This window comes from Oryctolagus cuniculus, chromosome 11 (assembly GCF_051225735.1).
Source record: "Oryctolagus cuniculus isolate XC-2025 breed Fujian yellow rabbit chromosome 11, ASM5122573v1, whole genome shotgun sequence".
Classification (NCBI taxonomy): domain Eukaryota; kingdom Metazoa; phylum Chordata; class Mammalia; order Lagomorpha; family Leporidae; genus Oryctolagus; species Oryctolagus cuniculus.
In genome coordinates, this window is record NC_142877.1 from 72,899,684 (window position 1) to 72,911,864 (window position 12,181).

The window sequence follows — 12,181 nt, forward strand, 5'->3', positions numbered from 1 at the left end:
CTTTAAGTAACCTACTCAAATGATTCAAATTCTTCAAATATGTTATTTTATTTCATAAAAATTACACTTTGGTTTTCAAAAATGTAAGTCATGTTACTCTGCTCCAAAATGTGATTTCTAGATTTCTTTTTAAATATAAAATTTGGTGTAAATTTTTAACTTTTTTGTTTTTGTAGAGACAGAGCTCCCTTCCACTGGTTCCCTTCCTAAATGTTTGTGACAGCCCGTCAGGGCCAGAACTCAACCCAGGTCTCCCACTTGGATGACAGAGACCCCAGTACATGAGCCATCCACCACTGTCTCCTAGGGTGTGCATTAGCACAAAACTGAAACCCTGAGTTGAGCCCTGGAACTCAGATCCAGGCACTGTGGTATGGTATGTGGGTGTTTCAACCAGTGTCTTAACAGCTTAACGCCAAGTGCTGGTGCCTCGTACTGTTTTCAGTTCACTTTCAGTAATTTAATAGATCTAAAATTTGAATGGGGCCTGCATTGTGGCACAGCGGGTTAAACTGCTGCTTGTAATGTTGGCATACCCTAAGACTGCTGGCTTGAGTCCCTGCTACCCTGCTTTGGATCTAGCTCCCTGCTAATGTGTCTGGGAAAGCAGCAGAAGATAGCCCAAGACCCTGGGCCCCTGCCACCCACGTAGGATACCCAGATGGAGTTCCAGGCTCCTGGCTTCCACCTGGTCCAGCCCTGGCCATTGTGGTCATATGGTGAGCGAAGCAGCAGATGGAGTATTTCTTTGTCTCCCACTCTGTCATTCTGCTTTTCAAATATAAAATAAACCTTAGAAAATTATATTGTTGACTTGCATATCACTGTTTGGAATCCAGATTCTCTGTAATGAAAGAGAGCCAAAATAATTTCCTGGACTTCTCTATGCATTTCCAATAACATTGTTAATAGACAACAAAATCCATTATCCTAGAATCGTTTGTAAATTGGATAGCATGGAAAAGAAAAGTGCAGACTTTTAGAGAATGAAGTTGAGTATTCTTCCCTACTTGGAATTGCCTATTTTTCTTAACTTTTGGTGGGGAGGGGATAGGAGTAAGACTTCAGTTTCCCAAAGCCAAGCAAAAGAGAATACTGAAGAAATGGGAAGGTGAGTTTGTTTTTTTTTTTTTTAAGATATTTATTTATTTATTTGACAGGTAGAGTTACAGTGAGAGAGAGAGACAGAGAGGTCTTCCTTCCGTTGGTTCACCCCGCAAATGGCTGCTGCGGCCGGCGCTGTGCCGATCTGAAGCCAGGAGCCAGGTCCTTCCTCCTGGTTTCCCATGCGGGTGCAGGGCCCAAGCACTTGGGCCATCCTCCACTGCCTTCCCGGGCCATAGCAGAGAGCTGGACTGGAAGAGGAGCAACTGGGACTAGAACCCGGTGCCCATATGGGATACCAGCACCACAGGCGGAGGATTAGCCAAGTGAGCCACAGCGTCAGGCCCGGGAAGGTGAGTTTAAGAAGAGGGTTGGTAGGCCTTTGTGATTGCTGTCTTCCCACATCTGAAGTAGAGTCATCTGTCCTTACAAGTACCTTTATGCTAACAACATAGGGCAGAATAAATGCCAAATAAATATTTTTCTGTGAATATCACAGCAAGCTAGATTTTGATTTCAATAAGTACTGCTTCATAATTTCATAAAAATCTAAAAATCATGTGTATTAGGACTTTTCCATCATGGACATGTCCCAACAAAAGTAAGGTAAGCTGTTAGACCTTTCAGTTGATTCCCTTCATGAACAGGATAGGGTTTCCTTCCTCCATAAAATCATTTAGTGACTTGTTAACATCTAGTTGTTAGCCATATTTATTTCTAATTTGTCTAGCTTGAGTATCTAACCAGCCACTAGAAACCTAAGTACTACACAACCTGCTTGTCTTATGTAAAATAGTACTATGCTGTACGACTGAAAAAGAGCTATTTTTAAGCCTGGGTGGTGTTTGTGTGTGTGTGTTTTAAGATTGATTTATTTGAAAGGCAGAGTTAGGGAGAGACATCTTCCATCCGCAGGTTCACACCCCCAATTGGCTGCTGCAACAGCCAGAGCTGGGATGGTTCAAAGCCAGGAGCCAGGAGCTGCTTCCAGGTCTCAAGGGGGTGCAGGGGCCCAAAGCATTGGGCCATCTGCTGCTGCTTTCCCAGGCACATTAGCAGGGACCTGGATTAGAAGTGGAGCATCTGGGACATGAACTGGTGTCCATATAGGATGCGGGTGCCACAGCGCAGGCTCCCAGAGCTATTTTAAGACATGTGATTCAGAGTAAAATTAAACAGACGGATGAAATTAAGTCTTTAACTTCATCATCTAATCGCTGTACCCTTCATAGGTTTCACTATAGGGATTTTGATTTGAGGATGTAAACACACTTAAATCCATTTGTAAAGCTTTTGGCATTACCTACACTTCTGTTTTTTACTTTAATACAGAAATTTCTTAAGAGGTAGCATAGTAGAAAAATAATGAACCTTATAACAGGACTAAGTATGTGTGAAGCCTTGAAAAAATTAATCTCTGAATTTTGTTCCTTCTTAATGTTGGAAGATTAAATTAGGACATTTGTAAATAACGTAGTTTATAATGTGTGCTCAGAGGTGTAGGTCCATTTCTCCCAAGACAGGTGCTCTCCCTGTTAACCATAATGCTAAGAATTCCAGAATCATTTGAAAAGATTTTTTAACTTCATTAGATACTGTCACATAGCAATACTAAAATTTTTGAAGGACATGACAAGAACAAGATCAAATTGGAAGTAGATCCTAGAAGGTTGAGGAGATTTTAGTCCAACCCTTTCCTGTGGAAGAAGAGGAAACAATGTAACATGAATTGTTTCCTTCTTGTCAAACTATTCACTATTAAAAGGGATCAATGTCCCCCTGGCTTCTATCCCTTTTACCATATAGATGTTTGTGTATCTCTTACAGAATTTCACTTCAGTAATGGGAAAGAGTAACAGGTGGTGAGGATTTAGGAACTCCAGGAAGTCCTACTAGTATGATACTGACAACCCACTAGTAGGAAGTGATCATCTGTGTTTTGTGTTTTCCTCTATTGAAAACATAAAGTCTGTATACAAACATAAATTTGAACTAGTACTATTTCAAACAAAATGCAAAGTCTGGGAGCTTCTTCATTAATGTTGAGTTCAGCGATAATTAAGATCCCTTCCTGTTGTAATAAATGATTATAAATACCTAGAAGTATAATAAGTAATGTTTCCAGTAATAATTACATGCTTAGTATACATGAACTTTTGGGCAGGAAAAAATAATAATCCAAAACAATGGTAGTCACAAAGGAAATTCATTTGAACTTAAAATTGCTGGCTTTGGCCTAGCCCAGCCCAGGCCTTTCAGGCTGTCTAGGGAGTGAACCAGTGGATGGACGAATATATATATAATGTATATATATGGTGAATATATATAATATTCACAATACAGCATGGCAAGAAAGTTAATTTCTTGTTATCAGTGAACTAAACTTTGGTAAAGTTGAAAGTGTAACTTTCAGTTTGAAGACCAAATAAAAAGGAAAGTCCATTTTCTGTAACATTAACAAAACGTACAATTTTTTGCTAAACCAAAAAAAAATTTCTAGTGTAGATACTTTCATTATGTTTATTCTTACCTAATTATCCAAGGTGCGAGTGTTTAAAACTTAACACAAAGAATGAATTTAATGAAAAAGTCTATAATATTAATTTTCTCACTTTTGTATTTTAGCCATCTAAGTATTTAAAATTTTATTATCAAAAAAATTCAAAATGTGCCAAGTTTTAAAGTTTATAAAAGCTCTCCTTACACTTTTTCAGACTCTTCATAAAACTATATGTACATATTAAATTGTGTTTTCCAACTGTTAACATCTGCCACAGGGTTTTTTTAAGAATATTGATCATGAAAATAAATTATAAATGAGAGTGGCTTTAATGTCTGTGTTTGTATCGATTTTATTTTCCTTTTAGGTGGGATTTCATCAAGCTGTGAGTCTCCTGAAAAAGGCTGCAGACAGTGATGTCCGTCAAATGTCAGTCTGGTTCGAGTGTTTTTGGTGTTATATTGTAACTGGTGGAACAGCATTCAGAGAATTAGCTGCTTTTTCTTTGCCCTCCAGGGATCAGCAGGTGCTCAGCAGCCTCAGGAGCTCAGCACTTCTGAGGTCTCTGGGGTTCTACCACCATTCTGACCAGAGAATCAATGGTGACCCACTCTGAAATTGAGGGGTGGACATAGCCAGTCGTGCTTGAATGTGGGAAGACAGCCTCACTTCAAGTAAATGAAACTGGGGCCAGCATTGTGGCACAGCAGGTTAAGCTGCTGTCTGGGATGCCAGCCTCCCATATGGGAGCTAGTTCCAGTCCCGCCTGCTCCACTTTTGATCCAGCTCCCTGCTACAGCACCTGGGAAAGCAGAAGAGGATGCCCAGTGCTTGGGCCCCTGTACCCATGCAGGAGACCTGGAAGAAGTTCCCAGCTCCTGGCTTCGGCCTAGCCCAGCCCAGGCCTTTCAGGCTATCTAGGGAGTGAACCAGTGGATGGACAATCTTTCTCCCTCTCTCGCTCTCTCTTTTTTTTAAAGATTTATTTACTTGAAAGTCAGAGTTACACACAGAGAGAAGGAAAGCAGAGAGAGAGAGAGAGAGAGAGAGAGAGAGAGAGAGAGAGAGAGGTCTTCCATCCGCTGGTTCACTCCTCAGATGGCCGCAATGGCCGGAGCTGTGCCAATCCGAAGCCAGGAGCCAAGAGCTTCTTCTGGGTCTCCCACGGGGGTGCAGGGGCCCAGGGACTTGGGCCATCTTTGCTGATCTGCTGCTGCTTTCCCAGGCCATAGCAGAGCTGGATCGGAAGTGGAGCAGCCAGGACTAGAACTGGAGCCCATATGAGAAGTTGGCACTGTCAAAGGCGGCTTTATCCCTTATGCCACACCGCTGGCCCCTTTTCCTCCCTCTCTCTCTAACCCTTTCAAAAAAACTTTTTAAGTAAAGGAAACTAATAAGCACTCAGTTCCATTAAGGGTAAAATAAATTGATCACATTTGTGAAATCTTTTGATATGTTTGAGAAGTGAACTAATTTAAAATAGGAGGAAAGTAAATGTTTAAAGAACAGAAGGCCGGGTAGCACTCGTTTCTTCAAATAATTGTAAAGAAATGATTACATGCCAAACTACAAACAAATTGATTCAATGGTTCTAAAGAACTTACGTTAAACTGCAAATGAATTTTCTGATTTTCTGATGTTCCTAGTCTTGGAAGAGCATCTGAGAAGAATTTTGAGACAGAACACTTTAAGCTCTGAAATCACTGAAAACTCAATAATACTCCTTCAAGTAGTTCTAGGCCCCTCCCCCATCCATGAGCAAGAATGGGAATGAATTCCTGGCTCAGGTTCCGCCCCTGTGCAACCCCAGCTGCAATAGCTGCCTGGAGTCTGTGAGGGGGCTTTGCTTTGCTGCCGCAGGGTGAAGCCTGTGACCACGGGGTAAGCTGTTCTAACTAGCAACTCACTTTGCTTTCAGCTACTGAAATTACGCACATTGGTCTCGCACCAACAGAAAAGGCTGGGAATGATGGCAGTCACTGGGTAAAAACGGGACGGTAGCAAAGTACAAAGCGTCTTCCTCAGTTCGACGTTTTCCTAACCCAGTCATCTTCTTGAAAAACAAAAAAACAAACGAAAGAAAACAAAAAGCAGGGTCTCCCAGCAACTCAAGTTGATGTGTCCACTGCTTGGAAATCCGCATTGCCTCTCACATAAAGACAGAAAGGAACGGTACTTGAGCAGAACCGCAGGCGAAAGGTACGCGATACCAGTTAAGCAACATCTGAAGCCCAGGACAGAGAAGACAAGAGCCCCACGTCTTCATCAGGAGCACAATTTAGTTTTTGCTCATCTGGGACTTGCAAAACACAACAAAAAAAAATACACTTATGTATGCTTTGCCACGAAGTGAGCATCTTGATGATAATTTCAAGATGTAGTAGTAGTCAAGTTTGATAGAAGTACGGTTTGAGAAAAGGCAATGTTGGAACAAAAACAAGGACTTGAGCCTGACGGTGCACCGGCGGGGTGGGGGTGCAGGGAGCCGCGGGAAGAGCTGGGAGAGCACAGAGCCCGGAGGAGCGGTACCTGGCCCAGGCGGGTGTGCGCAGCGATCCTGGGAAGCTCATGAGGAACCGCGGGCCACTGCAGGGCCCCCGGGCGGCGAGGCTCCCGAGCGGGGAAACCGCCGAAGGGGTCTGTCCTCGGGAGCTGCGAAGCCAGGGGGCGGTGCTGATCGGGGCAGCGGCGTCTCTTCGCCTGCCCGCCTCACGCCCCGTTTCCTTCGGACCCTCTTCAGCCAGCCCCAGCCAGGAGGACAAATCTCACGAGGCGGACCCTGCTGCCGCGAGGTTCGGTCGAGGCCCCGGAAGCAAGTTTCGCCCGTCTCGCCGGCGCCCCGCGCGATGCCTCCACAGCAGACTCCACCTGCCTGCGTCTGTGCCGGTCCGATCTCGCCGTCCGCGCCGGGGATGCGGGCCTGCGCCGAATGCCGGGACGGAGCGGTGCCCGCGCTCGCAGGGACCCGGGGGGCGGCAGCGTGGGCGCAGCCGGGCCACACTCCTCGCCGCGCCGCCAGCCCCTGCCCTCCCTAGCCAGGACCTCCGCTCGCCCGTGGGCTTCCACGTCGGTGCGCTCGGCCCGGCCACCCCTGCCCGCTTCCCCGGGCGCCAGCTGCCAGGCGACCGGCCAATCCGCGTGTGCAGTTCAAGATTCCCGCCGCTCCACTGGCTCTTCCCCCTTCCCCTCTGTTTTCCCATTTTTTTTTCTTTTAAACTTTCACCCCGGTTAAGCTGTTTTGATCCCAAATCCTCAACTCGGACATCTCTCCGGCGGGATTCAGCGCGGCCTCGGAACACCCGCCGTCGCCGTCCCCGGTGCGCGCTCGCCCCCTCGCCCGCCGGGGACGCACCGGGGCGGGGCGGGGCGGGGCCCGAGGGCTCCGGGCGGCGGCGGCGGCGGAGGGGCGGAGCAGCCTCCCGCACCGGGGGGAGCCCTGGGGCTCGCCCCTGCCCAGCCGTTCGGACCGTGGCGGCCGCTGCCCGGCGGGTGCGCGCAGCAGCGGCCAGCGGGCCATGGAGACCGGGAGACGCTCGGCGGGAGGAGGCGGGGTGGGGGAGGCGGGGAGAGCGCGGGCGTGGAGGCTGGCAGGGGGCGCTGGAGGCTGGAGCGGTCCGTGCGCTCCCCGCGCCCGAGGGTGCAGGCGGCTCTGAAGCGGCGGCTGCTCCGCCGAGCCGGCGCGGCGGCTGGGGGCGCGCGGGGCGGGGGGGGGGGGGCTGCCGCCGCCGCCGCCGCCGCCGGGGGCGTCGCCGGGCTCGGCCCCTTTGTTCTCGCGCGCTCCCCCTCGCCGCCCACTCCCCTGCTGTCGCGCGGCGGCGGCGGCGGCGGCGGCTCCTCCCGCCCGAGGCAGTCGGGCTGGGCGCCGGGGGCGGGAGGGGGCGGGGGGAGCGCGCCAGCCGCCGAGAGTGGGGGGCGATGGCGAAGCTCCGGGTGGCTTACGAGTACACGGAAGCCGAGGACAAGAGCATCCGGCTCGGCTTGTTTCTCATCATCTCGGGCGTCGTGTCGCTCTTCATCTTCGGCTTCTGCTGGCTCAGTCCCGCGCTGCAGGATCTGCAAGCCACGGCGGCCAACTGCACGGTGCTGTCGGTGCAGCAGATCGGCGAGGTGTTCGAGTGCACGTTCACCTGTGGCGCCGACTGCAGGGGCACCTCGCAGTACCCCTGCGTCCAGGTCTACGTGAACAACTCCGAGTCCAACTCCAGGGCGCTGCTGCACAGCGACGAGCACCAGCTCCTGACCAACCCCAAGGTAAGGACGCCCCGCGCGAACGACGCCTGCCGCCTGCGGGGCTCCGGAGGGTGGGTGGCGGCCTCGGCGTTGGAGCGCCCGCGCGGGGTGGGAGGAGACCGCGCGTCACACCGCAGGCTGACCTCAAACCCGGAGCCCCCGGCGCGGGGCCCTCCTGCAGGTGCGTTCGTGCTCCGCGGCGCGCCCTCCGCACCTGTCTTGCCGGTTCTGGGGTTTTGAGGCCTCGCGCCCAGAGCGGGTCCGGCGTCCACGCCACGGGCTTAGGAGACAGGCGGGGAGCCGAGAAAGTTAACTTTTCCCTCCGTCGACAGCCAGTGGGTTAGCGGGGACGCGCCGCCGCCGCCGGCGCCCTGGCCGTTCCTGGGCAATGACCTCCTGGGAGGGTCGCGGGCGTCGGTCCACCCCCTGGGAAGTTGTTAGCGGATAACTGGCTTTGTTCCACTCTGCGGGCAGTTTTAACCGGGGGTCCATTCGGGGGTGGACAAACGACCTGAGATCAAAGGCGGAATTCTGCGTAGGTGCACTCCGGCGGCTACACGCAGCCCCTAACGGGCCTGAAATCGACTCTCAGACGGGTTCATAGAGAGACCCTAGTGTGCGGGGCATTTACTGGGAGCGCTCTGGAGAATCGGGAAACACCGAAAGTAGAAAACCTGCGGTGACATTGCCCGATAGCCCTCCCCTGACAAGTTGCCTTCTCACGAGCCAGAACAGAAGAGAAAGAAATGAGACCTGGTTCGGACTCGCGGCGTGGAGAGCAGAGAGGGAGACTCAGAAAGCTGTTCCCGGTGGAGAAGAATGTGAAAAGCCGCTTATAAAAAGCAGCGTCCTCAGCCTGTGAACTAATTGAGCTTTGTAGCGCACCTGCTTCTGCAAAGGTTTCCTTTCGTCTTCCCTCTGCTCGCTTCCTGCTGTCTGTGTTGAGTATCAAAGTCAGGGGTGCCTCTTTGTAAAAGTTGTCGACAGCTTTCCTCTTTATGAGTGCTGTGCTTGAGGGAAACAGCCCTAAGGGAGATGAATCCTGTGTTTGCAGGAAAACTTTCTACTGAATGTCAATATTTGTATTAATCCAAAGGACTTAGCCGAAAGGAAAAAAATTCTGTATTATTATTATTATTATTAAAAATAAGCTTTCTGTAGTTCTGCAGCAAAACTCGTGGGTTTGTCTCCTCAATAGTGAATTCTTGAAATTGGAAAGTCAAAAACTTTTTAAAAATATGACACATCTTGGTAAAAAAAAATGTTCTTGCTAACAACTGAGGATTCATTCACCCTAGAAATGTAGGTAATGCTCATAGACTAGCGGGGAGTAGAGGAGTAAGACTTTAGAGTGCAGATGTGAAGATGCAGCAGGGTCTGCAAGCCGGTCTGCCTCACGCTCGGGAATTTCAAAAGCAATCTCAGGGTGTTCGAGACATTGCATTTCCAGGGTGCAATGAGTAATATCAAAGAGAAGTCCCCCGAGGTAGTCATGAGGTAGACATTCTACGATAGTTCATCACTGAGGAGTTATGATAGTTGGGGAAGTATTGCTAAATATTTCAAGACAGTGGCTCAGGCACTCGTCAGTAGAATATTAATATGCAGATAAATGGCTAATATCTAACCAAGACCTTGACAGAGTAGAATTTCCCACCAGAAGACGGCGGCACGATTTCCAGGCCGTTTTGCAGGATCTGGCAGAAGTCGTGAATTAGAATTACTGCAACACTGATCTTTAAATCCCTTCTAAGTGGTCACTGTGCGCTGTGTAATACTAAGATATTCTCCCCTGCCTGCCCTCACCACCAGCGCACCCCAAGATAAGGTTTGTCTTCCCAGTGCCAGTCCAGATCTTGGCTAACAGCTGTTTTAGAAGAAGTACCTGAATAAAATAACACCCGATAGAATATTCAAGCATGGACAGAAGTGGAGAAAGATGTATTTAGGAGCCATAAAGTGATGGACAGCATCCCAGGCAACCACGGTCTCCTCTGCCAAACCTGTGTGTGTCTCTCTCTCCAGATGATGATTATGTTTCCTGCTTTGACTGATTAAATGCTCATTTGGAAATTCTCTTAAGCAATATGGTGATGGAAAAATTGGATGTAACCAAAATATTGTGCCAGAATCAAGTGCATAGGCAGTGCTCTTGCCGTTAGACAATGCCCATATCCCAGTCCTGTTGCATTTTTGCTGCCTGCATGTTTTTTGGTTTTGTTTTTGCTTTACCTTAAATGTTTATTGGTAGCGTAGGTTTCTCACCCATTGTCTTGAATCCCAAGCACCTTCAACCCTCTCTTCTTCATGACCCACCAGAACAAGCAACCATTTAGAAAATCACTTTTTAGAAGAACAGAACAAGGACTTTTCCCTCTCCTCTGAGTTTGCTGCATTAATCACAGTAGAAAGCATGGAAGGGGAAAGAATATTACACATATACACCTTCTTAGGCCATAGAGTGCTAAAGAAGATACCGTGAATACGTTTCATCTTTGACTAACAACTTCTCAAAAAACTCTTTTACTCCTATTTGATTTATGTGATTGTGTGTTGACTCTTGTCCTTATTGTCTAAAGTAACCACTGTATCTGCTCCTAGTTTTTAAGTCAGCTGATTAACCCCAGGGAGATGGCCTGCTCTGGGAATTGGCCATTCCAAAATCTGAATTTGGGGCCAACTCCCTTTTCGCTCCTACTCCCAGCACCTCTCTTGATGACTCACACTTGTGCTTGCTAATACCCCTGCTGCTCAGCTATGGCTGCACATTAGAATCACCTGAGAAAGTTTTTGCTTAAACATCTATTTGAAAGGCAGAGAGACAGAGATCTTCTATTTGATGGTTCAATCCCCAAATACCCCCAACAGCCAGGGCTGTGCCAGGCCAAAGCCAGGAGCCCAGAACACAGTCTGGGTCTGTTACATGTGTGGAACGGATCCAAGTCCTTAAGCCATCATCTGCTGCCTTACCAGACTACACAGTAGAAGGAAGCTGGTTTGGAAGTGGAGGAGGGACTCAATCCTAGGCACTCTGAAATGGGATGTGAGTGGACCAAGCAGTGGCTTAACCTGCTGTACCACGAACCCTCCCCGTCCTGAGAAACTTCCAAAAGGAATTTTTAAAAAAGATTTATTTACGCCGGCACACCGGGTTCTAGTCCCGGTCGGGGCGCCGGATTCTGTCCTGGTTGCCCCTCTTCCAGGCCAGCCCTCTGCTGTGGCCAGGGAGTGCAGTGGAGGATGGCCCAGGTGCTTGGGCCCTGCACCCCATGGGAGACCAGGAAAAGCCGCGGCGGCCATTGGAGGGTGAACCAACGGCAAAGCAAGACCTTTCTCTCTGTCTCTCTCTCTCACTGTCCACTCTGCCTGTCAAAAAAAAAAAAAAAAAAAAAAAAAAAAGATTTATTTATCTGAAAAGCAGAGTTACAGAGAGGCAGAGGCAGAGGCAGAGAGAGGGAGAGGGAGGTCTTCCATCCGATGGTTCACTCCCTGGATGGCTGCAATGACCAGAGCTAAGCTGATCCAAAGCCAGGAGAAAGAAGCTTCTTCTGGGTCTCCCACACAGGTGCAGGGGCCCAAGGACTTGGCCTATCCTCCACTGCTTTCCTAGGCCACAGCAGAGAGCGTGATTGGAAGTGGAGCAGCCGGGATCCGAACTGGCATCCATATGGAATGACATCACTGCAGACAGTGGCTTTACCCACTTCACCACAGTACCAGCCCCCCAAAAGGAATTTTATGCCTGGGCCCAACACCCAGAGATTCTAATTTGGTCTTGGGTGGGACCTGGGCATTGGTATTCTTTCAAAGTTCTCCCAGTGATTCTAAAGTGTAGAGTTGAAAATCACTGTCTTAGAAAATGTACTCATCTAATACCCAAGAGGAGCAACATCTGAACCAAAAAGGTTTCACTATGATTAATATTTATGTTTTCAAGTTAAAAGGTGTTATGGGTATATATGTGTGTGCTTCAAGAAATTTCTGAAAAGTAGAATTAAAAGATATTTATTTTGGTACCAAAAATTTGAAGTTCTGCAGAAGAGGGGCTGGCATTGTGGCACAGCTGGTTAAGCTTGTTAAACTGTTGTTGGAGTTGTGGTTGCTCCACTTCCAATCCAGTTGCCTGCTAATGTGCCTGGAAAGCAGCGGAAGATGGCTTACATGCTAGGGCCCCTGCCACCCACATGGGAGACCTGGATGGATTTCCAGGTTCCTGGCTTTGTCCTGGCGCAGCCATTGCAGCCATTTGGGAAGTAAACCATTAGATGGGTGATGTCTCTGTCTCTTCCTCTCTCTGTAACTCTGCCCTTCAAATAAACAAACACATCTTTTTATAGAGATATGCAT

The 12,181-nt window shown here is 48.7% G+C and overlaps 1 protein-coding gene across 2 annotated transcripts in view; it reads left to right on the forward strand.

Moving 5' to 3' along the window:
* The first annotated feature begins 781 nt into the window (after positions 1-781).
* KCNMB4 (potassium calcium-activated channel subfamily M regulatory beta subunit 4) overlaps positions 782-12,181 on the forward strand; it is an 85,651-nt gene continuing 74,251 nt past the window's right edge. For both annotated transcript variants that reach the window (XM_089308690.1, XM_002711330.6), the window contains exon 1: positions 782-7,855. In XM_089308690.1, the coding sequence (XP_089164816.1) occupies positions 6,173-7,855 (1,683 nt within the window). In that variant the 5' untranslated portion in view covers positions 782-6,172. The remainder of the gene's footprint in view (positions 7,856-12,181) is intronic.